Here is a 27751-nt window from a genome sequence, read left to right as displayed (position 1 = left end):
AAAATGTTATTTGCCCCTGGGGGGCAATTAAAGGCACACAGTGCAGTTGTACTGAAGTAACACGGACAAGTTTAAAGTAAATATAGTGCAACATACTGGACATCATGCTAACTTACTGCATTTCATCTCCAAACTGAAGAAATTATCGTTGTAGCTATATATATATATATATATATAAGTGTTTGTTTTTTTATTTGATGAATATTGTGCAGTGGGTGACGCTGTCTTACAGTTCAAAGTATGAGTGTAAATCAATTTGTGCTGACTACATGGCTTCTTAAGCTGCCACATGGTGGCTTAATGTTTTTTTTTTTTTAAACTCATTATCCATGCAGAAAAAGCCCTCTATTTTTCTATTATTGTATTCTACTTTTGTCTCATGTGAGACACATCAAGTCTCCTGTGTCAAAGGTTTACAACTACATTTTAGCAAATGCTGTTTCCCCTTGCGGAATTAATAAAGTACATTTGATTTGATTTGATTGATTGATTGATTTGTGTTTCCATTAGGTATTAGCCTAATGCAGGAAAAGAGCGAACACTAACACAATTGTACACTTGTGCAGATGGCCTGCGTACAGAATCCATTATGCTGCCATCCGCCACAGAAGTATTTCAGTCCGGACTGTTTTAGACTTTTTTAGGTTTTCCACCAGGGAAGCAATGACTGTCGATTTGCATAATTTATCAGCACTTCCACATGAGTCATAACAAAATACCTAGACTGTTGAAATGTTTCTCACATTTGGGTAAAAGAGGCAGTTTGTTCACTTTGCATGACTGTTTATGTCCCAGCCTCCTTTGATGTGCCAGGAGGCAGACCGTACACACAAAGATTACATTTTGGGATACAGCTTGTGACTTTTCTTTAATTGTTGATTTATTTCCAGATATTACACGTTAGATATTTGTATGTTGGGAAGAAAAAAAAAGGGGGTGCGGCCTTTTCGAGTTTTCCAGAGGTGGCTAAATGCTTCGGCTCTATGTAGTTATTACATCGTTTTATTACATGAGATTATAAGTTTGTATGATGGAGCAGATGCAAGGATTTGTAGGATCATGAAATGGATGTGCTTTTGCTTTTATAAAAAACTACGAGCAATGCCAGTTAGGCAAATTATCCCTGCCATTTCCCTTCAGAAATGACCTGAAAATAAAAAAGCAAATGAGGCTCTATGGATTGCTTTTTAACCTTAAGTAAAACAGAAAGCAGCTGCTGTGCTACACTGATGTAACAGGTTATCAAAGCACTTACCCCACAGAGCTGTTGCAGTAAGTGGAGTTGAACTGGGTGGGCAACAACAGAAGATTCACTTGAATTAAAACACTAAATTCAACAAGTGACTGCTATGAAAATCAATGTGGGTGACTGAAATGGTGCTTGTCCTTGTTTTTCTATGCATGTTTGTCAGGATGAAGATCCCAGAGTGACAGCTCTAGGTGTTTGTGCAGCCATTTCTTTTAATCATAGGTGATTAGTTGTATCATCCTTAATGACTCTCAAATGGAATTGCAAACGAGGACGAGATGCAGCAAAGAGGATTGTGGGATGTTTGACCTGCTTTCTGCCACCTGTTCATTAAAACCGTCTCACTGAGGACGATCATTGTCTTTAAATTCTGTGACAGTCTGATAGATCTCTTTATCGAAGTGACAGCTGTTGACGTTTGAAATAAATTTTCCCGAAATGCTGCTAGCGAGCACTCGCCCTTCCTGTTAAAGGTAGTGAATTATTCATTGCGTTGCTCTAAGAGCTTGTGGTTTAACATGGAGTCACTGACTGCTGTGAAGCTGGCATGGCAACCACTTAAAATAGGGTCTTGTGTGAGCTCAGAGCTGTCAGTCTCATGCTTCATTCATTATGGGAATCTTTGTGCTGTGTAAAGTCTGCATATGTGCCAGGGGTAAAGGTAATTTCAACAGATCAAGCTGATCAGAAATCAACATTTAAGAGCATGTTAATGCCACACTCTTATAGCTAATGAGCTAATGATATCAAGCAATATTAAGATAACGAACATGGTAAATGCACTGCAGTGTATGTTGGCTATCAGCATGTTAGCATTGGCCATTTTGAGCATGTCTTTCATTTTGTTTTGGCTGAACTTATGTGACTTTTTATTAAAGGATGACACACAACAAAAAAATGTTATACACGAGATTACGAATTTAAGGAAATATTTTGATTTGTTTTTATTCTAAGTGGCTTTTATCATGTCAGACTTTATCATGGACCTCAAGATTACAATATGAAGACACAAAGATAGTCTATGAGCGATTAAGGACTGTGTCTCTATGAAAACTATGTAATACACTGAGCTGTAATCCAGCTACACAAAACTATTTAAAAAAAAAGCTCCCTGCTAAAGTAAACCCTAAAGCAATGATGCACTGTTATCAAAACACAGTTCATGAGTTTTTACAGTGCGCTGCAGCGTACACATAAACCAGAGTACACTACCAAGGAAATCACCCACCAGCTCTCTCTGTGTTAGTAGCACATCAAAGCCCGTTTGTTGCATATGGATGCAGTTTAACTACGTTAAAATCAAAACGAGTGGGTGGAATAGATTTACGGAGGTTGGCAAATCACTTCAAAGTTAACGAATGGAATCATTACATTTCCTTAATGAAGCAGCCTCTGGGCCTGGAAGGGATGAGCTGTAATGGAACATTATATTTGGAGATCCAATCAGTGACTTAGCCCCCCCTCCCCCCCACCTACATTGCTTGTTTCCTTGTTGTTATCATTTGTAGACAAAGACTCTGTCACAATTATGTGTTTGTGTGTGTGAAAGAGAGCAAATATTCTTTCTTACCTTTTCTGTTGTATTCCAGACTTTGTAAAGTCTCAAGAAGAATATTTATTTATATAGAGCAGGTGCACAAAGATGCATACAGATTCAGGATTTTTGAATTTCACAATCTTTACTTAAAGAGACACAGAATGTAAAGACTGCGACTCAGAGGTGAGAGATTCACCTGTGCTGATTAATTTATTAAGTTTGAATAGATTGTCGAACCTTGTGCTCAGGCTGAAATTTTCATGGCCAGTTTGCTGCATTCATCAGTGAAACCATGAAAACTACAAGCTTGGACCATTTGTGTTGCACTGTCATGGTCCTCCAACAAGACTGGGAGCTGCAGTCATTATGTGCATCGCAGTGGCTTTTTATAGCACCATCATTAATCCATCAGATGTAAACAACCATGAGCTGTGGAACCAGAGGGGTAAGGATGTTATCTACATGTTCTCCATGTTGTTCAGTCTTTAAAAAGACGTCACAATGAATGATATCGTGGGAAATTGGGCCTCAAAACTGAAAACTGTTTACACCAACTAATCCATGAGAATTGTAGTACAAACTATGTAATTGCTTCTTTCTTTTGATGTGTAAATATTGATTTATTGATGGAGTCATCAGCTGATAAAAGGAATTCCGGATGGGAAAAAAATGAATCAAGCAAAAGATGTTAAGAAGTGGATCTTTCAGCGGGATAATGACCCAAAGAACACCAGATGCTTGTTGAAAGAATATTTCACCCAGGAGAAATCAGTCTTGGAATGGATTTCCCAGAGCTAGATCACAAAGAACACCTACAAGTAGAGGAGAAAAATGTCAGCTTGCCGATACTCCGTCGTGGATTAGGCCTGCTGGCTTGAACGTGGGGGAAACCTTTACCACTCCTGTTACAGAAACACACTGATTCCTCGAACAGATGCTGTCAAGCCACTCAGAAAACTGAGGTCCAAACAATGCTCTAAAAATGAAACTGCAATTGTATTTCATTGTTTTTTTTCTATTTGTGGAATAATTTCCTTGATAAATGTGCTTGTGCCATCTGTCATTACAACAAATGACATTTGCTTTGACATTTAGTTATCCAACGCATTGACATTTATCCATTTTTAAATGTGTTGTTAGTCTTCTGATATTTTTGGAGCTGCTGTGAAGTCTGGTTTTATCATTAATTGTCATTTTGTTCATATCATTATCTCGAGATGAGGCCAGTACATTTTCTTAAATTACTAGTGCTTTTTTAAATGTTGGTATTTTGAAGATAGATTTTTTTTTACTGTGTTATTGGTTAAAGACTTAGAATCTTGGCATATAGTGTGGGTTTTCAGATTTTGTCACACAGCTCCTGTGTTTTTCACACCTAATGTAAAAGAGAAAATGCAGATGGAAGTCCCTTCAGCCGAACACTTGTAGTCATCTGCATGTGTTTACACAGTGCATGGAGCTCTCAGCACCACCACACATATGTAAAGATATTAAGACTTGTGTTAGATGAAGTTCAACTAAGTTTAATGTGAAGCAAAATTCAGATGGTAAACATTTTAAAGAGCAGACAGAAAATGTTCCGCTGAGAAGTTTTTTTTTTTTTATTATTCCAGTCTCTACGGTAGCTTTTACCGCATTTGGCATCCCACTGATTGTTCTTAAAATGAGTTAAATACACCACACTCTGAACAATTTGAATTCTGCATTTTGATTTCTATTTAGAATTTAGGTAAATAAACTATTTTAATGACTCATGCCGAGATACATATTTCTATTTTGTAGTTCCCCATGACTACTATATCTTGCATTTCTCCTTTCTTCTCTGCATTGCCTTGTGTTGGATCACGTTTCTTTTCAAGTTCTTAATTTTTAAAAAAAAATCAGTTCAAAGGTAACCATACACTCTCAGTTGGTGCCTTGCAAATGCAGGTCCACGTGTCTCATAAATATGTGAAACAACCTGAGCTGTGGGTTTGCTCTTAGTTGTGTTTGCGCTGTTGGTGTTCCTTTCACTTTGCTCTGCTTTGGAAAAGATGGAAGTCAAAGTGGACAAAAATCTGCTTTGTGGTGGAGTAAAACTAAATGTTAAATGATTAAGACTGCTCAGTGCAGCTTTTCATCTGTGCTTCTTTGCCATTTGTGGTTTATGGCGCTTCATCACCATTTGATCAACATGCAGTATAATCCAAAGAGTGTGTATTGTTAGCTCTTTGAAAGAACGTCCCGTTTTTGTTCTTCTGAGTGGAAAAAAATACGTCAATGATGGCTCAGGGCAAAGGTATAAAAAGGCTCTTTGCCCAAATAGGTGAGGAAAAAGTCGTGTGGAAAAGCTATTGTCTGTTCTCCTGAAAAAATAAAATTGACATAACAGCCATGAATCAAAACAATCTGTTTGTGACTCTACTTTGCCGGTGAATTAATTTTCTGGTCTGTCTCCTCTGATGGGCTTGCAAATCATTCAGTGACAGGCACGTAGGCGAGCTTTTCACGCCTCCAAACATATATTTGAAGCCAAATTTTGATTACATATACAGTACCTTTACTGATCGCCGATGAGTCAGTTTAAACCAGCAGAGTGAAGTAGCCAGTAATGGTAATTGTTTTCGGAGGGCATTGTCTTATTTTGATTTCAAAAGTTTGCAAACTAAAGTCTACAAAAGTTCAACACAGAACCGTCAGGTCAATAACCTTTTTTTTAAAAAATTATTTCTTGTATTCATGTGTTTTCATTTTCAGTGCACCATCTGTCTTTCCCTAAGCACCTCCTTTATGTTTGTAGAATGATTTACTCACGTTTTTTGTGCATACAGTACACATTGTAAAGACACTCACTCCCAAACTCTTGCTGAGAACTTGCTGTTTTCCAACCAGGAGGTCGCAGCAGGCTTCTATCACATCACATCTCAGCTGGGTTCAGAAGAAAGTTGTTTTAGAGAAGCAACAGAATGATACAAAACAAGACCCTGGGTCATTAAACCAGCCTGAGGCTCAGCAACAAAGGCTGCTTATGCAGTGGGTTCTTGTGTTTGAGAAAAATAAGCTTTTTCGTGGATTGTGAATAGAGCTAGCTAGTCAACCTATAAAGCAATAAAAGCAAGAGTTGTTAGCAGCGATGGCTTCACAATACTAAGGAGCAGTGTCGGTATTGGAGGCTGATGAAAGACAGTCAAATTTTGCTCTGACTTTATATGTTGGCTTTATGTGTTAAGAGGCTGAAACATAATCGAGAACTGGCAGTTGGAGATTGTGATGGAGGCCTTGTGGGCGGCGAGCTGTTTGTTGTTTTAACATTAGGGAGGTCAGAGCTTTGAGGAAAGGGCTTCGAAGCAGATGGTGGTGAAAGATGAGTGTGAGGGGGTGGATGACTGACCTCATCACCCTCGCATTTGTCTCTCTCTTCCTCTGGTGTCTTCACTTCTCTGCTCTTTAAGAAATGTAATGGCATTATACTTATTTTCATGTCTTCAGTCCCTTTTTTGTTGACCCACTCATTTCATGCTAAATACTAACCCTTTTAATGCATGAAATGTAAAGCAGAAATTAAATGGCTTCTCCTGATATCCATTTATCAATAGAATTCTCATTAATAAGCTCATTTGCTTATTCTCCTGCTTTTATAAAAGGAACCAAACTCCTTTCATTCTCTGATTTAGTCTCACATGACATTTTTGTGTTCAGTTCTTCTCTTTCTTTCTTGATTGAAATTTTGACCATGAAGGTGCAGTTAGGGGGTGAAATAATACTCAAACTCCACTGAATTGAATCTGGTCATGTGGGTATTGGAAATTAACTGCAGCAGTGCCAACCAATGAGTCAGCTGTATGCAGAGTCTTCTGTCCTCTTTGTCTCTTTGTGTCGTCTGCCTGAGCTTTGTCAGATATGTGAAAATATACCTGAATAGAACTATGTGGTATAAAAGAACAGTTCCTGCGGATGTTATTCAAAAATGAAACAAGTGTGGGTGAAAGAGTGGGTTTAAAAGCAGGGGGTGTTTTAAAAGAATTATTTTGTTAAATGTAATACAAATTTCCAGTTCAAGTATGATAGAGTGTGCTAGATAAAAAAAAAAAAAAAGAGACTAAATGCAAACGATGGTATAACAAGCTCTGAATGAATTAAATCTGTTGCAGAAACTGCACAAAAGTGGTTACTAAAAACAAGGAAGCTCTAAACAAATGTTAAATTAAAAGACAGACAAAGCCTTAAAAAAAATTTAGTCTGTGTCCAAGAGTCTTAAACCTACATTCTGTCATCTGCCTGGACACTTTATACCAAGAGGCTAGTTGCTGAAGTGATGCTGATAGTCAACTTTCTCTAAGGCTCTTTCATCTCTAGAAACAACACTGGTTCTCACTCAAAGTGATCACTGGCTTGTTGGTTAACAGTCTGACCAACCCCCTTCAGCCCTTTGTACCCAGTTTGGCTTGGCAGCTACATTTAGAAATCTGTTAACGGATCCAAATGTGTTCCCTTTCAAAATGCTGCAGGCTACTTATCAAGTAGGTATTTGCAGAATGCTGCAAAAACATTCTTGTCATTCCCCACATCTATGCTTTGACACAGTCCTGTCTTGTAGGCCTAACAGAAACATTCCATCTACTGTGAGATTTTAGATTGCAGTTCAGTTATTCAGCTTTACTTGATAACCCCCCCCCAGCCTCAGGAGCACAGTAGGAGCCCGTTGTCCACTATCCCCTACACCTCACACACAGCCTTCTCCTCCCATGACTGCCCTGCAGGTGTCACTAATGCAGCATTTTAATCACACACGTATGCATTTGCCTATAAAGAAATGAAGGAGCAAACTCATCTGCTTCTAAGGATCAGCTTTGTCTGCTAATTATGCAACTTACAGCGTATTTAACCTTTAAGCTGCAGGGCTTCGGTTAAGGCCAAAAACCTTGTCGACAACTCAGTGTTATTAGCTGAAGTACAGCTTGAGTGATATTTCCAGTGTCACATCTCAAATATTATTCATAGTGCAAATAACTGAGCAGTTCCCAGTCCTGTTCTTTATGTGGATTGTTATCACATGCCTGCTGTTGACTTGCTGTTGTTTGTCGTTTGTTTTGTTGAATTCATGCCTCTGTAGTTCTGTGTTTGACATGACGGGCAGGCAGAGAGCAAGTGTGTGTGTTACGCAACAATGTGGGAGAAAAGAGATTACAGGCAAAACCAAGTGTGAAGTACATGTAAAGGATTCAAACCACACACTTTTAGGCACTTGATTCTTATCTGCTGGCAAGACATGTGATTGATCCTGAATTAGTATTCAGAACCAGTATAAACCAGAGACGAACACAGAGTCCTGCAACAGTATGCGCCTCCAAGCCCTGATTAGGATCTGCCAATTACTGTTTCAACCACATCCATAATTAGCAGTCTTTGCTCCTTCCTACATAGATTTTTACCCAAAATGTCAAACTCACTTTAAAGTCGAACACGAGTGATGTTGTTGTTCCTGTGCGCTTCTTGAATAACGCTACAGAATAAAGCACAGATGTTTAGTTGGTAAAAAGAATTGTTTGGAACACATGGGACAGCTGTAGAGCTTGCCCTGGTAATCTGTACTGTCAAGGACTTACTTTAGTGTCTCTATTAACCACATAAACTATAATGGAAAAATAAATTATGAGCTGCTCTGCGCTCAAATGTTTGCAAGTGAAATACATTTGCTTGTGGAGCGTGAATCCATTTCACATCGGGACAGCCATCTCAGGGCACTTTGTAAAGAGAAAGCCAACAAAGAGAGGAAGAAAACACCAACAAACAACACGGCTGGGTGGAACAGTGACCGCAGGTCATTATCATGCAGCTCTGGAGTCAGACATGCCGGGGGGAGGGGGGGCACAAACTACATAAAACATCCACACGTAAAATTGAAAACGTGGAAAAATAATACACAAATACATGGAGGTTGAGAGAGATGGAAGTAGAGGGCAGGTGCCGCAGCAGCATTGCCCTGCTGAAGCATCCCTGTGAATGGCTCGGGTCATTCTGGTTCTACAGGAGAGGAGCCTGATGGCTGAAGGGTCTGCCTCACAGAACCATTTCTAGGAAACATTAGTACGCCTGCAGTCCTATGAGAAAAGTAGTGTGTTCTTGCTTCAGAAATAAGTACAGCTGAGTTTCATTTGCTTGACTAGAAATAATTAATATATTATATGTATATTTATAATTCATTTTTATGTTGTCTGGGAGGTAGAAGAAAATAAAGTGATTCATTGCCAGTGATGGGAGTTCGAGGAAGTGAACAACTCTTCATCACTTCAAATTAAGTTTTATAGCAAGATTACTCGTGAGTCACTGTAATTCCCTTGAATTCTAATCAAAAAAGAAAGAGAGCTTTCTAAATCACTTGCATATGAAATTGGATTGAATGATACTTTGTTTTTCCCTGAAAGGAAATGACTTTTTTTGCACTGTACATTATTGAAAAAAATAACTAGGTAAAGAAATACGATAGATAGAATGAATAAATAAATAAATGCATGTTGAATACATACAAATCAGTTGAGGAACTGTTGGTAAGCTGAAGCATAACAGAGAGTGAAGTATGGTTGAAATGTCTAGAGATCACCAAGAATACTTTGGGGCGCTGTGTTTGTAGCAGTAGACAACATGGAGGGAAACTCACAGTTGATCTTCTAAGGTGCAGAGATGCTTCCTCTAAGTAAGATATCCACGATTACACCATCTTTTGTTAACGAGCAGTCCTTCCTCTCTTACCTGTCTGCCTGTAATCTCAATTAGCCCTTACATACATAATACTGCAATAATGATATTCTTGCTGTGTCCTTGTCAGCACTCAAAGCTCATTCATTTTATTTGTCAGTGATCTCACATTCCTCCTGGCAATCGAGGGAAGAAATTAGTTAAACTTCCGCCTCTTTGCTCTCAAGTTTGCTTCTGCCTGGCAGGATGACCTAGATGTTTTCCTTTAAACTTGTATGAATATTGGGTCCTTCCAGGCATTACTTGTGCTTTAAAAAGTTCAATATAAGAGCGATGGTCTCTAGTTAAATGGCATAGATACACTGTAACTGTAGCTAAACTCAACTGTTCATGTGACTGTGCTATATTCAGAGTTACGCTTACTGCAACAGGCTGCCATGAGCAGCGCCATTCTAAAATGATTGTATGTATTTTCATGGAAGTTCCCTTAGCCCACATTTCCTGAGCAGGGGATAGGGAGGGGAAGTGGAATAGATCACAGCTAATGTTACCAATCTTCCTCCTTTTATGTTTAAATACACAATGTTGGGTTCATTCTCAAATGTATTTACTATTTCCCTTGCTCCTTTTGCACAGTAATGTTATAATGCCCATCCTCTCTTGTTGAAGATTCTTGAAATGTCTACAGACGGACAGCCTGTAGGTATTTTTCTCCACCAGTGGACATACTGAGGGCACGCAAGTCAGAGACACATGAATGAACTGTTCCTCCACAGTAATTGTGACGGTGGCAGCAGGTGGCGTGGCAAACTGCGTTCAACTCTCCAATCTTTCTCTCCTCTTTACACACAACATAAAACAGAAATGAAGAAAACGACATCCTCACTTGCACGGTATCTTTCACAGAATCCACAGATCACACAAACACTCTCAAACTAAATAATGAAAATAGTAGAGAAAGCACAAGAGAAACAAGTAGTGAAGAATGAGTCAATTCATTCGAGTAGTGTACTCTGAGGCTCATTTAGTATGTGATATCTTACAGGGATGATCTCACTGACGTGGCTGTGCAACAACTGAATTGCTGCATCTGTGAGGGGGTAATGGAGCCTTACAAAGTCGTGAATGATAAATGCGTAGGAGAATTAGGATATTGAATGTCTGCTGAAGGTGTTGACCACAACACTGATATAGTATGTGCGAGTTTTCTATTGAAGCCAGTTTGCTGGAGTCTGTTTGTCTCAAGTGTTCCTCCCACACACAGACGCCTTGAGCTACACTTAGCAGTGGTCAATTTTCTCTCTGTATTGTTTTGTTTTTTTTCCCGTTCAGAAAGGCTTTTCTCTGCTACATTGAGAGTGAGCCTTGGAAATTGGAAACGATGAAGAATGACAGTGGAGAAACACTTCTTTGTCTTGACCCCACATGACTTCCGTTGCTCCACACAACAGGGATATATGGGAAGGATGTTCGGTGCATCTGGGCACACATGTGTCTTGTGTGGGTGTATTTTTAGATTCTGTGTTCTGGCACTCACAAGCCAATACAGTAATTGCACATAATTGCACCCATTTGTGGAAAAGCCAAAAGATGAACATTAGTGAGATCTGTGACACTGACTGACTGACACGGACTGCAAACTGTTTGTTGCCTTAAGGGACTCTAGCGGGCAGTTGATGGAATGTTGTGTGACGCACGATGTCAGGTGGTGATGTGGTGGTTGCTATGGTGACTTAGGGCTGTTTAAGCTGTTTTAACACCGCATTGGCTAACGCTGAATAAATAAGGTATGCAAACACTTATTCAAGTAGTAATTCTTTGTGTCGTAGGGCTCACACACATCTCCACGTAGGCCAGTGTTGTATTTTGTAGTCTTAACAATTGTTATTTTGACCAGGACAAAACTTTAATGTTTTTCTCTTTTGCCCATTCTCTACTTCAATTGAATTTGGCTTTGTTGTTTTTTAAATGGTTTCATGGCACTGGTCATAATAATGAGCCTTGGGGTACCTCAATGGTGGAAAAATATCAATGTTAAATGGCCAACAGCTTTGCTCTGGGTGACATTTTCATTGCAGTCTGTGTCTGTATCAATATATTTCAGGGTGCTTGCGCAAGTCTTGAAAGTCTTAATAAGTATGGAATTTTGAAGCACTGTTTTCCAGACCTTGAAAAGTCTTGAATGTTGTGTGAAAGTCTTAATAAAGTATGGAAAATAAATGTATGGTAGAATTTTACAGTATGCTCAAAGGCATTGTGAAATGAGAAATAGGAAGGTGGGCTATAAAACTATAATTTTACTAACTGCTCACGTACTGTATTAGCCTAATGGGATGAGATGTGAGTGAATTCTACACACATTCATCCATCCATTCATTTTTTTTATAGATAGTTTTTGTGGCACTTGTTCGATGTGAAATTCATGTACTTGTGATTTTCATGTTTTGAAACGTTTTCATCAGTAAAAGCATAATTTACTATGAATAATGCATTTGTTCATTGAATACTAGCCTATAAAAATGAACTTTTCTAATAAACACAGTTGGTACAATCTCAACCAATGAAGTAGGCAGTAGGCACACAAGTTACAAGTACATAAAGTTAAGGTCTTGGGGGAAAAAAGTATCAGTTTTAAAAAAGTCTGGAAAAAGTCTGGAATTTTAATTTGGAAAAAGAGCAAGCACCCTGTATTTACATTGCCTTTCTGTACATATTCACATTGGAATGATGTAGGTGTCTTCATAGGAACTGCTCACTTCTGGTTCTTCCCCATTTCTTTTGGATTAAGGTCAGGAATTTTTCTCTCCTTTTCTTGGAGTGCTCTTTGTTGGTTGACCACTCCTGGGGTGGGCTGTGACTGTGGATTGGTCCAAACTTTTTACAGATGGTTTTGCAACCTTTTTGACTCGTTTTTGAGGTCCTCAGAAATCTCATTTGTGTCATTATACACTTCCAAAAGCATGTAATGTGAAGGCTGTTTCAAACAGAACAGGGAGCCCACTCACACATGACACACCGCTGTATCTGTGAGTTGTGATTACAGAATTGCTCCTGCAGTATGAGCCTGCTTTTTATCCTCACAAAACCTGGGATTAAATCTGGTCCACTATTTTTGAATATCACTTGGTGGGGAATTCCCAAAGAGAACATGAGCAAGATAATCCGTTAGAATCCCATGAAGTGCTTACCTTTCCTATAACAGGATTGACTGACCTGCTGTGGACTTAATGCAGCTCTGCAGTACAACACCAGCTGTGCACAAATAAGATAACAATAAACATATTTCTCTTGTCTGCCAGTGTCGTATGCTGCATATGGAAATAGCAATATTAAAATAACAATTTTAATATGGAAAAGTTGTTACTGATTACACAATAGTTTTGTGTTCGCAGTACACACAGCTCACATGCATCGAGAGTCTTAACTTTGATTTTTCTACATGGTGTGAAAAGTGTTCAGCAGTGCACGTGCACACGCTTTGAAGGGCCAACATGAAGACATATATTTTTTACACTATTTTGACATGAGGGAGGACATCTGTAAAGCAACAACTGCCTTAGCAGTGCTGATATGCAGCCTTGTTATTATGTGGACAATACACCACATCATCAAGGCAACAAAAGATGCCACAGAGCAGCGGATGCACACTGACAGGTGATTCTGCTGTGCCTCCGTCATCAGAAGCTGACGTTGCTTCAGATGATGCCTGAGGGGGAGAAGTGTCTTTTCAGGGGATCTTTTCTTTCCAATGCACCCACACATTTTTAAGAGGGAGGGGCTAAGACAAAAGGAGAAGATACGAGCGAGGGCGATGAGACAGTTGGAACGTATCCACAGAGGAGACACTGGCTGATTTGTCAGGACTCTAAACCTGAAGAATTGTAACTGTAAAACGATTTATTGAGACTGTTGAAATACATTTGACTGCCGGTCTATCCTCTGAGCTGTCATTTGTGTGTGTCGGTCTAATTATTATCGGTGCCTCGTCTCTGTCTGCCCTTTGAGAATCTTTATCATTCTTTCCGCTGGCTTTGTTTCACGAGAACCGTGCAGCATTGGGGCTTTTCAAACCTTTCGTACATTCAGATAAAAGGTCCATGCCAAATCCTACCACAATACACTTAGCTGTTGCCAATAAAACGCCAACGCTCACCAACTGGACTCCACCGTTTCCTGAACAGTCGATTCAAAAAGAGAAAAATGAAAATGATGACAGTAATGATTCGAGAGGAGCAGAAGAGGTACCAAATGGTTTAGGAAAAAGCTGGTGGGTTGAACCTTTGCAAAACTGGCTTGAGTACCTCACACAGCTTGAATAATATTTATTTTTCAAGGTGATTTAGAAATGGCAATTAATGTCAGGCTCTGAGTTCATGATGGTTTGTTGAAAGTTGGATGAACCATAATTTTACTGTACCAGTTTCTTTATACTGTAAATCGTAAATAGGTAATATCATATTATTTCTAAAATGGAAGAATTTCCAAAAATAACACTCTCTGAGTGTGGGATAAACAGCTGCTGCATTTGATCTGCTCGTCACATAAAAAAATAACATCAAGGTTTTATGCCATGAGCAGAACACTTGTTGCTACTTTCAGGAGAATAGCATCTCCATACATGTGTGAAGGCACATGCAGCGGCTTGTATTTTTATCCTTTTTTTTATGTTCCACGTACTAATGAGTAGTCTGTGTCTTATCCCATCGTAAACAGTGGTCAGAGCACTTTCAGTTTGGAGAAGAGGAGAGGAATTGTGATGGGGGGGCCTTAGCTGAAAGCTACTCAGAACACGGCAACAAGAAAAGCGCATTTTTTTGCAATCTAAAACATATCATTGTGGTTTGAGAGAAAACTATATTTTGGACTTCCAGACACTCCCAGACAGTTTACTATGTCACTCCCTTTTCTCTGTGTTGCAACACGCTCAGTGCAGACTGTGCAAATTGGGTTGTAACATGGCCCGTGTTACGCAGAGCCAGTGTATGTGCCGCTGTCTCTGACTGCTGTTTGCTGCAGGAAAGATGCTGAGCAGTCAAAGTCCTTCACACAACTCCACTTAAAACAAACAGAATTATATAAACCCCAGAATAGTCTTTTATATTGAAGTACACAAACCAATCAAGTGTTGAAACTGAGGTCATATTTTTTCTGCTCATTTGATTTCATGCCAGCAACACTTTTTTTTTTGTGGACAAATTAATCACATTTTCTGTAATATAAATAAGTAAATACAAGTTTTTGGAAACTGAGGAGAATCAGTGGTACATTTTTAAAGGATGCGTATCTCGTTTTGCAAGATGTAATATTTCATCTTCTCAGTATTTAATGTTTCAGTATCCGTTTGTTGCAATGTTTTTAATATTGTTTTAGTTGGTGGCTTTTATTGACTACAGGCAAGCCAGTTATGCACCTTTTCTTTTACCAGCCATGCTATTCCAATATGTGCAAACTGTGCTTTCATCTTGCTTAAACAAGCCAGTTTCCCGACAAAAGATGTCTTGATGTTGCTTCAAACTCTACATCTTCTCCGATTTTAAAAATGGATTCCCAGATGTGCAAATCATCCATGCCATGTGCACTAATGCTCCCCATAACATCACGGATGCTGGCTTTTCAACTGTGCCCTGAAGCCTGGAGGATGCAGATTTAATTAGCTAATTACTGAAAAGGATATGAAACTTTGATTAGTTTAAACAAAGCACAGGTTTCCACTTAGACCAAGTGTCTCTGGGTCTTGTACAGAAGAAAACATCTGCTAGGTATAAGTTTATAGCCTTGTCCCTTGCAAACTAATTTCTCCCAATGATCTCAATCTTGTAGTGATATCATGTAAATGACGGACTCCCTAACTTGCGTATGAAGTCTTAAACTAATTGTCCATGCGTTCTTTTACAGAAGGATGAACCCCTCCCATGATGTGCACAGTGTTAGATAGTGAGATGCTCTACCACAGCATTCTAAGTCCCCCATCCTTACTTTTCTAAAAAAAAAAAAAAAAAGGGTGTATCAAAATGAGCTCATATTGAAGGTTTTCTAAGAGTTATGGTCAAATTCAGGCTTTTTAAAAAAAAAATTTGGGTGGTTGAGGACTTTTAGAGGATTATATCCCGTGGCAACATGACAAGAATTGAAGTTGATGTCACAGATGTGTAGAATAGGTGTAGTCTGCTTAATTGTATCCAGCACAGTGCACTTGAAATAGTAGCAGTACAGTACAGGTACAGAAGAACAACTGAGTGCTCTCGTGTATGTGTCTGATTATGGGTTTTTCAGTGAGTGTAACTTCATTTGGAGCGAAAGCCTGGCTCTTCCTCAACAGCTCAGCTCTGACAGTTTGGAAAATGGTCACCGATCTGCGGGGAGACCTTTCCTTCTGTCACTTTTCCGTCATCTCTGCTGGGCTCTGTTGGAGTGAGAGCTAACTTGTTAGTTTCCTTCATTTTGAAATTTTGGTCAACATACACTGTTCTTTTGTTTTTACTCTTTTTTTTTTTTTTTCCCTTTCATTGCTGTCCATCAAAATTTAGTGTTGATAATTCCATTGTTATAACTAAGGATGTGTGACCAATGTTACGCTTGTTGATCCGCTTTTTTATTTGCAAGAATTATTACTTTTCAATTTTACTGGGCACAAAAAAAATTAAATAAAAGATGCTGTAGTTGGCAATAATTGAACAAATTTTCATTTTTACCTTTAATACCAGCATCGGCCTGGAATTTCACAGTCATTGTGCATTACTTCTTATAACAATTCTTAAAACTATCCTTGGCTGAATTTTAAGTGTGGTTCCTCTCTCTAACTTGTCACATTTTAAAAGTGAAAACATGCAGTAGGAATTTTTATTGAAAAATAAAAACAAAAAACATTTTGCACTGCAGATAAACGCGTGTCAACACTGATGATTTTCCATTTCATTTGAGAATTGTGGGGTAGCCAAAGTTGACAACTTTTCACAGTAAATTTGGTATTCTAGTAAAAGTATGAGTTGCTGAGCATGAAGTCAGACTGGCTGGCCTCAAAAAAAAGAAGAAAACATAACTGCCTTTGATTGCCGTTGCTTTGTTTTGAAGCTTATGCAATACAACATTATTCATGTCTGTCCAGAGTCTAGTTCTCAATTTATCTTAAACAAAACACTTTGAAAAGTATGAAAAGAATCTATTTTTGGTCAAACACTTTCCCAGTCATCATGACTGTGAACGTGAACCGCATTTACAAATCATTAATGGTTATTATTGTAACTCCCACGTGATGTGTCTATTACACCATCAGACGGTGTTCAGTTTTTCACTGTTAGGCTTCCTATTATCAGAAAATAACAGGAGACATCTCAGATTAATATTCTGTGTAGCCTTCCTCACCACTCATTGGGATCTCATGGTGGTATTTTATAACCCCCACCCTGCTTTCAGCTCCACAATAAACCCTATAACCTAAGATGTATTAAAATGGAAGAAATTCTCTGGAATATCACTGGAGAAAAACAATATAAAACGTAGTTTTTGTTTTTGCACAATTAAAATTGAAAAAAAGCTAATCAAATGTGTGCTGTTGCAAATATGCATGTTGTGCTAGCTTTACATGAAACAAAACATGGAAACAAAAACTGCTTTTCGGTCCATCTTTGTCTCTCTGACCGTGTGTGTGTTTGTCTGAATGCTGATTAAGCAGGCGATTCTCTGTCTGTTGTAGAAAGAATCAGTCTGGAGGGGATGGTGGTGCACAGAGCTGAATGCAGGCCAGTCGTCTCTGACAGCTACATGAAGGTTAAAAGGTGAGTGAACTGTGGAGCTGTTATCTTTTTATGAGCTGTTAATGGCTGTGACTTTTGACATTTCCAGGCAACACTGTGTTTAAAAACAGGATTCTGCAGCGGGAATCAGTGCATGGACTAAGGAGTCAAAACTCCACCACGCAAAGAAGAAAATAGATAATGTCCCTTGGCCTGATGATCCAAAACTAAAACAAATGTAATCATGTATTCAATGCTTAAGGCTGTCAGAGCAGTTAAATTGCATTAGTTGCTTCTTCCGTCCCTAAACAACACAAAATCTGTTCAAGAGCAGAGATGCTGTTGAGGAGCGCCTCGGCTCTGTTCATTTGTGTACATTATGCCCTCTGCCTTTTTAACCGGCCTCTGTCTCCTTTTCATTGCACTATGTTATTCCAGCCAGAGTTGGTGGATGGCATTGCTATAGCAACAGCATCAGTGTGGCAGATGCAGTGCTACGATACAACCCAAGGCAAACACACACAGCACACAGTTTGTACGAGTGTGTCAGCCATCAAGTCAGTAAGGAGCGTTTTGTTCTATAAAGAAAACAGTTAGATGGATGGAAGTGTGAAAGAGTGTCCTTCTGACTCTCAGCCAACTTTGCCCGTGACAGTGATGTAGGCCGCAGACTTCATTCTGAACTTCGATTTATATAACCCTGCTTAATAAAAAAAAAAACTGAGCAAAGAAAAAGAACTCTTTTGGATCCACTTTTACCACTCATTTGGATGGCAGCTGACAAATGTCCCTCCATCACTGCAGGCTGCAGGATATGAAGGACATCAGGTTGTCATGGTGCCATCTGAGTGTGTGGGAACACGATTCAATAAGGGTTTTGATGGGAATTTTTACCGCATATTCATCATGATTGTATGAAGGACTTTGTCACATTTTTTTTTTCATATGAATGGGGAGTTAATATCGAATAAATGTTATTTAGTCAGAGAATATGTTAATGATATGCTAATCTTGGGCAGGACGTCAGGAAGCTGCAGTGCCTTGTGTTTAACACCTCAAGCCATAGTCGATCATCACTCTAAGCAAGTCGGCCATGTCAAAATCAATGAAAATTTAAAAAAAAATTTAAATAATGACAATTAAAAACAGAGGGAAAAGGATCTGTGAGCAGAGAAGCTACCATTATATATTTGGTTCGTTTAACCGCAGGCTACTGATTGTTGCGTCCCTGCCAACAGGCACATCTGTCAGCTCTGGATCTGGTTAGTGTCTGGTTAGTCACAGAGACACAAAGGAAACTTTCACTCTTTGTCTCTCTCTTTTGGTGCGTGTGTGTGTATGTGTGTCAGGCTGCAGATGGAGTTCGCCAAGCCTCAGCGTCTGTCGCAGCAGCTGGATAAAGCCATCACGAACGTCTTTAAACCTGTGGCCAACCACGATTTCAATGTGAGAAATATACCAGCGAGGCTGTATTTGGATGAGTGTGTGCCCATCACGAGCATGATTCAGAAACACGGTGCCGTTCGATTGATGTGGGGATAAACTTATAAGATGCAGAGTGTAATAACTGGTTGTAGCACTTGGTTGTAGGTAATGGGGGGTTGTTTCACGGCTGATATACTAGATTTTGTCTGTAAATGTGTATCTGTCAGTCTGAACCACCGATTGTATGAAAAAGAGTCATTTCTAATATGTTTTGTATTCTGGAAGGGGTTCTTTAAAGATGGAAGGTTGTTTTAATGTGTAACACAACCTTTGACAAAAGGCTTATTTAAGCCACAAAATAACCATTTACAAAAGCACTTTTGTTCATCTATTTTGTTAAGGAATATTTAGGTTTGAAGTGACATTGTATGAATTACTTAAGGGACAACAGAAAATCCCTATTTTGTCATCATAAACAACTCTGACCTCATTAAAGTAATTGTACGCTTTGAGCAAATACAATATTTAATATAACCGCTAACTATCCCAATGTTGTAACACAGAAGCTTTTACTGGTTGCTTTCACTGCACTCCATTTGAACTCAGAAAGTGGAATTTATGAGTTTTCAGTAGAAAAATTCAACTGTTTTGCCCCATGAGGAGCATCACTGAAAAAATGTCCACGTTTAAATGTTGCAACACAGACATTCTTCGATCTGTTTTCTAAGTTTAAATGGAAGACACCAAACTTAATTGAATAGCTTACTTGTTGCAACAAATGAGCATATTTAGGCCATGTTAAACTTCTCATTTACCTTCATCCACATACTGTTTCTCTTCTGTAATAACATTTGTTAGAAGAAGTTGTGAGAATTTACAAAATGTGACAAAACAGTTTATGTCGGATTGAACCACAAATGTCCTCAAATCTGCTCAGACGCCCATAAAAAAAAAATATATATATAATATAACTAATAAAGCTCAAGTACAGGGTAGAGGACAATTATTGACTGTGTCCTAAATAGTTTTAAAGCAGTAATTTTATGACCAGTTCCCCTTGGCTCTAATATTTAGTTTCTCTCCGTCATATGGAGTTCCACTTTAAAATAAAGAAATCAAGTGGAAAAAAAACATGTAGTGGGAACTCCTGGTTGAGTTTATAAAGAAAAATCCCAAGTCCTTAATGCTCAAGTCCAGTTTGGATAGAGCTTTGGCTTGTTTTCATCTTCAGTTTCATTCATTTGTGCAGCAGATTAATGAATGACCTATTAGTTGAAATGTCCTCGTGTGATTCCTGATGCCCCTGACGGTGGCTTTTAGTGGTGCACTTTAGTCTGCATTAATTTGGCTCTGTGTGAAAAGGAAAATTTACCAGCGGGACCCACTGACGCAGACCAGAGCAAGCCACTTGTAGGCTTTGCAAAACACCCGAGTTGATGAGTCTGGACCCATCTTTTACATTTAAACTCACGGTATTGCATCTGTTGTCACTATAATCAATGGTAATACTGAGTCTGATCTTAAGGTGGAGTATGAGAAGAAGAAGAAGTCCGAGGGGAAGATGGTGAGAGCTGAACGGCAAGTCGTGTTGGACATGCTGTTTTCTGCCTTTGAGAAGCACCAGTATTATAGCTTCAAGGACCTGGTGGACATCACCAAACAGCCTGTGGTGAGCAGTATGCATTGCACATGGAGAAATACGGGTAAAAGCACACAGCACACACACGCACATGTATCAATGTAACAGGAAAGACTAATGCACCTGTCCACTATCCACTTTGCTTTGTTAAATTTAAAAAAATAATCACTTAAAGCATGACATCCATGCCTATTCACACTATCTTTCATAGCTGAAATGGACCAACTGACTCACACACACACAAACATTCACACGCACACATAAACACACACACACACACATAAACACACAGGACAAATCGATCCTGTGCAGTGGATTCATACCCGCTCACAGTGAACAGCACTGTGTAGGTGCTGATGAGACCTCGAGGTCCTCCTCTCTCTGATTGCATCTGATTGCATAACCATCGGCTGAGTAGGAGTCAAACGCCCCGATACGCTCCACACCATTGTTTCTCTCCCAAAGCACTTGGCTAGCACTCAAATTAACTGAACTAAAGTAACCGAAATGCCCATTATGAGAAGTCTTGAAGCGCACCACTGTTATTCACCAAGTAGGGTGGCCACTGCTTTACCAGCTCAACAGAGACACCTTGTGGTCACTGTGAACAATTGTCTCTATTAACAGCAGGCTGAGTTTAAACTGGTACAACTGGTAAAGATCTCAGGCTCCATTCTGAAAGCAAAAAGAAATTTAATTCTGCATCCATCTGGAGGTTTTAAATCACAGAGTTGGCACTTACCGTAAACCATTCAGTGCGTTAAAGCAAATGTTTTTCACACTGTTGGTGGAATGGATGAAAATAAGCATAAGGGGGAAAACAAAGAAAGAAAAAGGATTTGAGTAGCTTTCTTGGTTCCATCAAAATTCACCTTTGCCCCTCTTCAGTCAGTTTGGTTTCTGGGTGAAACGCTGCTGACCGAGACAGGTGTTTTGGTTAAATTGAAGAAATTTGGATTGGCAGAAACACAATAATCCAAAGATCTAAGCCAAGATTTTAGAACGATGTCAAACATCGAAGTCAAGATTCTATTATAATGCCAAAAAATCAAAGCCAAAAGTTAAGAATGATGCCACATATCAAAGCCGTGGTTCTTTAAGTCGAGCATAATAAAGATGTTTTTTTGATACTGTAACTCATCAAGACTTTAAGATTAAGATTAGTTTGTTTCTTCTTTTTTTTAACCTTGCAGTTAGTTGATAGATATGTTTAACATTTGGTTAGGAGGATTAGAAATGGACTGAGACATGATTATAGAGGCTGATTGTACAGTTTGAGCGTAAAGAAACGACACTGAAGTTAGGATTCAGGTGAATTATGAATACAATATGGTGTCCAAAACAAATCAATGCGTAATGTGAACTTCTCATATCGTCAGTTCACATGTTCCTCAAATCTATGACATGTGTGCACATCCTGTAATCTTTATTTACGAGAAACCCATCCATAAAGTCTAATTTGTCCTAATTTCAAGCGATTTCTCCTGTTCTTTATAGACCTACCTTAAAGAAATAGTGAGAGAAATTGGAACATGCAACCGTAAGGGAGCACATAAAAGCACCTGGGAACTGAAGCCAGAGTATCGACACTATCAATCTGCTGAAGAAGAAGAAGAAGAAGAGGAGAGGAAGAGCCCTTAGCTGCAGCCACGGTGTTCATATGTGTGGCAGGACTGCAGACTTTGAGTTATGTAACTATTTGTGAAGTTCTTTGAGTTGACATTGTCACTGGGTGAAACCATATGTATATTCTTTACCACAATGGATTTAAGTTGATGAGTAGATGAAAAAAGAATAAGCTCGTTATCTGTTTCTCTGTTCCTTGTGTGGGTACGCAGGCAGTTTAATGATTGTAAAGTCAAAGTTGTTCGATTAAAGCCGTTTGGAAAACTGTTATGTGACCATAGTCTGTCCCTCTTAAAGTCTTATTAACCCACTCCCGTGTTTGAATCATAAATTGCTGTGAAAAGCTAGTCTGAACTCCTGATTTCACAGCTGCTAAACGAATGCTGCGATTGGCCGATGGCTGTTTCGTGGCCATCCTTATCGGGTGTTGAATTTCAGCAGCAGCTATATGTCAGAGGAAAACGTCGATTAAAGAGGTGCAGGTGTCGAGTTGTTAAATGGCAAAAAATTAGGGTGAGATCAAGAGGTAAGTTCAACTTGGTTTATCATTTAGCCTTATGATTAACTTTAAAATGTGAAGAAAAAAAAGTAAGCACGTTTACATGATTCCAGGAAAATAAAAATGAAAACATCACAGATTGGAATCAAAACTTTTTCACTTGACAACTGAATGTCTTGGTTTTGTAAAAGATGCTGAAAAGAAATTCAATTGCTGTAACTTTTTTTCCCTGATCAAGTTAAAGGACAAAAATGTTGGAACCAAAACATTATTAGTACTTTCAGCCTTGCTGTCTTTTATGATGGCTTTAATTCATTGGGAGATGAGTAATGTAAAGCAATCTGAATTGTTTGCTTTTCATATTTCTTTCCCTGGATGAACATCACTTTCTTTCGGCTCAGCACGGGCGACGTGCTTCTCTTGAGCCCACTGCAAGCTTGTTTTCTTCTGTTCAGGTGTGTTACATTTAGCGTCTCTGTCTGAAAAATTTACATTTCGTTTAGCTAGTTTCTCACAGTTTGGCAACAAACATCAACTCCTGTCTCTGCCCATTTGTTTTTCCTTTTGTCATGCATTTTCTAATACTAGCACTGCTCTGAGTTTTCTGTCCTGACGCTTTGACGTCTTTTTTGGTCGACCTGCACGTTTCCCCTTTTACCGCCTGTCCTTGCTCCACATTGGTCTTTTGCAACACTCAAAGCTGAACTACTTTCTTAAAGGAGTTTTATAATAATTTCCATTGTTTCCACTGACAGCTGTCTCGTTAGGGCCATGGTTCCTGCCAATTCGCCACGTGCAACATCTAGATAATCTCTGAAAGGGACTCTCTTTTAACTGCCGGCTTGTTTGCATGTTTAGACTTGTGCAGGTATTTTAGGAAATGGAAAGAGCATTTTTTTCATCATGGCTGAGTGATTTCATTCTTTTTTTCTTCTTCTACTTCATCTGGAAGCAAATAAACAAAAAAATGCAAAGAATTACAGCAATTTAATTATATTTCTAATCTTTTGTAGTATGTTTAACAAAGCCATAATGTTCAGCTTTTAATTGTTGCTGTTATTTATTTGTACAAAATAAACGATCCTCCAAAAGTGGTTATTTTTTCCCTTTTTTCAGGAGTTGTCAACATTCAGCTGGACTCAAATGGCTTTAGGCCTCGTTTACAGCCACACAGAGGTATGTCTGTGCTGCTATCAGCAGATTGCGGCCACCTGACCAGTGCAGTTCCTCTGAAAAGCTATGAATGCAAAGTCCCCTTTGATGGCGCTACGTGGTGGTGGAACGCAGTTTGGTTGAAAGTTGCGGACTTGAGGACTTTCAAGAAAATTGTGTCAATTGGTCATTGTGCTCAATGACCAGAGAAAGTAGCCAAATCTGGTGGAATTGTTTGGTTTTCTGAATGAACTAGTCATAAAATGCAAGTCATATGTATAAACAAACCCAATGAGATATGTTTAAAATGAATAATTACAACTCTAACACCCCCCCCCCCAGCTTAGGTTAACTTATCAGAGACCTCATGATTCATGTTGTTCCATATTAAGTTATAGTAGAACCATCAAAGCTCAACACTCAGACTTAGATCTCAGCCATTAAATTCTTGGATATCCTCGATGGGAAGCCTGCAAGGCGACAACTCCGAGACAGAAAACCAGAAGCTGAATTACTTAGTTCTGTTAGCTCTAAATCTACCCAACTCAAAAATGACCCGCTCAGGTCTTGGCCACAGTTTATTTTACTCCTCCAGATGCAATATTTGTAGTTACAGCAACTTTAACTTATTAACTGCCATAGTTTAAAAGTCTACAAGTTGAATTTTTATTAATGAAAACTCTCACTGCACACCCTAAAGGGTTAAGGCTCTTTAGGCCAGGGTGTCGTAAGACACTTGCATAAATTTAATGGGTTTTCCATTTGCATGCAAAGCTTTCTTAGATTTGAGAGACTGCCTGCATATCTTCTTAAAGGAAGCAAGATATTTTAAATCTTGAAACTTGAATCTTGTTAAAGAAAATTGACACTGTAGATTAGTCATGTGATCGACAGATTCACTAACCTACACATGCTTAATTTAGCAGATTTTTCTATTCAACTCGTCCGTATGGGTGTGAAGCAAGAGCGTCTGATTGGCTGAAAACTAAACCTGGGACCGAACACAACTTTCATCAAGATGGCACACTGAGCTCAAGAATATTCCTTGATCAGTTTATTTTCACAGCTTAGCATCAGGAGTGTATTTGGGTTTACATTACAGCGGTGTCTTCTCCCACCACATAACCACACAATTTCCCATTCAGCTCAAGGTAAAGTGCTTAGGGAGATATCTAAAGCTAATTTTGTTTTGATAATTCAACCACACCCTGAATGTAACTATTGATTTCTGCCCACAAGCTTCCCATCTGTTGCTGTAATACACGGCAGAACTGGAAAACTTCTCAGAAACACACAAGCAAAGCGGTGGTATTTGATTTTATTCTCTTATTCAACCAGAAGTCTTTGCATTGAGGATGGAATCATGTGTAACGATAAACCTGGGGATAACAAACTGAAAAAAAATTTAAAAAATAAACTAAACACTGTCCAGCCAGAGTCAGAGTTTCAGTAAGTCCCGCCTTTTAATTTCCAACAAGAAAACTGGGCTGAAAAAAAAAAAAAAAAAAAAAAAACACTTCAAAAGTCAAAAAGAAAAAGTTAAAAACTGTATTCAGTGACCAAATCATGTTCGATTCTCCTCGGCTTTGAGGCGTTATTTGGGCCATGAAAACATCTGTTTAGGCATGATGCAGTGCGGTTCTCCTTCGGTCTAATTTGGGGGCCATTTTGGGAAGCAGCGGTCAACTGAACAGCGGATGGTTTTCCAGGTAGTTACTGCAACAAAGAGGAATGCACGTTATTCTCAATCAAGCACCTGTGCACCAGCATAACTCCACTTGTGTGTTGTGATCAAGTCATTTCAGACTCGGGCTAACTACTTACGCATTTCTCAATCTCCAGACCATCTTTGAAGAAAAGCATGTATGGTGTGACGCCGTCCTCACGGTAGTCCAGCATTGCCACTAAACCTTCAGGGTTCATGGACTCTCCTGTGAAAAACTGAAGAGAAAGAGCATGTGAGGCTACCCTCAAGATTTGGGCTTACAAAACACTGATATGTACATCACTAGGTTGCACTTTTGTTCACTGCAAACAAACACACTTGGCACTGTTTGTTACCTGGTAGTTGTCAAAATTTTTGAGGATATCCACAACCGCTTTCTGGGCCTGCTCAATGAAGGTATTCACTCTGTCAGGGTTGGTCTCTTGCAGTTTGTTCTTGATACTGGAGATGCAGAATTGAACTTTTCAGTGTTTGTCATTATCATCACCTCACGTGTAAAGATGCACCAAATGCAAATATCTGACGGCTTCAGTTACCCACCGAAGCCAATTAAGAGAGCCGATATTTAGGACCGGCATTTACAATTTCAATGCCTCCGTGTTTGAGAGATACTCACGCTTTCATGTAGTCTTTGATGTAACTCTTGAACGACCCCTTATTAAAACCAGTCTCCTGCAGTTTGTGGTTTAGAACAATGTCTACTCCGGAGACAGTGGCCGACTCGCTGGATTCGACTGCCTCTTCGGCAGAGGCGTTAGCGCCAATCAAAGCGTCATCAATCCCTTCGGACCTGGAGACCACCTAGAATCATGAAGCAGAGGCACATTGGATGGGAGAACACATTTATATTGCAACCCAGTCAATAAATGGTTGTATGCGGCAAGGGGTGGGGATGGCTGTACTATTTCAATACAACTCACGTTTAATATATAGTTGGTTCAACAAAAATAATGTCTGTAACAGAGCAGCTTCCATCTGAGCAGTTATTGATGGTTATATTCAAGCTTCTCAAAGACTTAGGCTGTGAATTTCCACTGTGATTCATAACTTCAGCAGTGATGATGTCACGCTGAGACAAAGGTACAATCACCATTCCTGAGTGCCAACTCACCTTTCCGTCAACTTCATAGAAGATGGTTTTTTCTGAGATTTTGTAGATATCCGAGAACATCTCATCACCTGCGGAAAAAAAAGAAAAAAAAATGGTTATATCACAAAAAGCAAAATGGGTACCGCCGTGAACAAGAACACACAAGGGATAAGGCGAAAAGTTTCGAGAACGCAGAATGGATTAGCTCCGAATCTTGGTCTAATGTTACAGAAAGCTACGACAAACTGTGGTGTGGGGCACATTTTCGATTCCAGGTCTGGAAAAATTCGCCAAGGCAAAAATAAAACTGTAGCGAACTGCTACAAACCGCTGAAAGGCCACTAAACATTCACCATGCCCAAATCTAATTAACATCGAGCGCCAACATCGCGCATAATTTTAGCCAACTGAGGGCCGCCCGCACGATTCGACGTATTTTTCTACTTTTTGTTAACTTTTTTATTATTAAATTAAGGCCGAAACCGTGGCCTACCACGGCTACAGAAGAGCCGGCTAGCCGACAGGGCGGCTAACTCTCGGCTCTAACCGGAATTAGCTATTTTGAGTGGTTATGATGCGCTAACTTCCGAACCAGGATAAACACGCGTTAGCTAGAAAGCTAGCCTAGCTAACTCCCCATACACGGCGTAAAAATCAGCAAGATAAGTTCGTACATTGTAATGTTACCCACGCACACGCGAAGGACAGCAGAAGCTGCTACTACATACCGGTGATAATGCACTTGTAGATGATCATTTTGCTGCTTCGATGGTAAATCTTCCAGAGGCAGAGAACAGGCCAACTACCCTGACGGAACAGGAGAGGTAAAAGACCGATCAGGCCGCGAAGCAGTGTATTTACATCCTGCTGACGTCACCGTGGGTCGGCTCAGGCTTTGAGCTTTGCTGCCACTTTGGCATTGCGGCCAAAAATGGTACTACAGCCATATAATTTAACTGCAAAAAAACCCGTCTATATATTACTTTCCTTTGTTCTGTCCAGCATCATGGCAAGCATAATTGTACTCTGAATACCGTGTTATGCCACACATTTGCTTTGCCAAGGGAAGCTTTATGGGGCAGGGAAAGAGGGCGATCAAATAAAAGAAAGGGTAACGAGACAGAGATAGAAAGAAATTATAGGAGAAGACAATGAAAAATAAGACAAAACCAGACAACTAGCTGCTTACATCCGTAGAAACCAAACAGAAAATATCCTATGGCCTATGTGAAGAAACCAGATGGAGAACCATCAGGTAGACAGAGAAAAAAACAAAAAAAACAAAAAAACACAAACAGCAAGTACATGGAACAGAACTGTAGATACAGATAGTTTGAAACCACAGGACGACACAGCAACTGTATGATAAGCATGTGACTGAGTGAGTGAATGTGTGTGCA

At 39.3% G+C, this 27751-nt stretch overlaps 2 protein-coding genes across 2 annotated transcripts in view; one reads left to right on the top strand and one right to left on the bottom strand.

The window, feature by feature from the left end:
• LOC142396806 (general transcription factor IIF subunit 2-like) overlaps positions 1 to 23045 on the top strand; it is a 43337-nt gene extending 20292 nt beyond the window's left edge. The window contains exons 5-8 of the mRNA XM_075479913.1: positions 17155 to 17236; positions 18544 to 18640; positions 20145 to 20288; positions 21756 to 23045. Coding sequence (XP_075336028.1) covers positions 17155 to 17236; positions 18544 to 18640; positions 20145 to 20288; positions 21756 to 21899 — 467 coding nt within the window. The 3' untranslated portion in view covers positions 21900 to 23045. The remainder of the gene's footprint in view (positions 1 to 17154; positions 17237 to 18543; positions 18641 to 20144; positions 20289 to 21755) is intronic.
• A 2014-nt stretch (positions 23046 to 25059) lies between these two features.
• On the bottom strand, positions 25060 to 27189 carry tpt1 (tumor protein, translationally-controlled 1). Its single transcript, XM_075479917.1, has 6 exons — positions 27080 to 27189; positions 26373 to 26440; positions 25878 to 26062; positions 25597 to 25702; positions 25360 to 25476; positions 25060 to 25251 (listed from the first exon to the last, which is right to left on the bottom strand). Exons 1-6 carry the CDS (start codon positions 27105 to 27107, stop codon positions 25249 to 25251), a joined length of 507 nt encoding a protein of 168 aa, XP_075336032.1. The 5' UTR covers positions 27108 to 27189; the 3' UTR covers positions 25060 to 25248.
• Between the last annotated feature and the right edge of the window lie 562 nt (positions 27190 to 27751).

This window comes from Odontesthes bonariensis, chromosome 12 (assembly GCF_027942865.1).
Source record: "Odontesthes bonariensis isolate fOdoBon6 chromosome 12, fOdoBon6.hap1, whole genome shotgun sequence".
In the NCBI taxonomy this organism is placed as follows: Eukaryota; Metazoa; Chordata; class Actinopteri; order Atheriniformes; family Atherinopsidae; genus Odontesthes; species Odontesthes bonariensis.
Note: the sequence above shows the minus strand (reverse complement) of the source record. Positions and strands in the feature narration are given on the sequence as shown.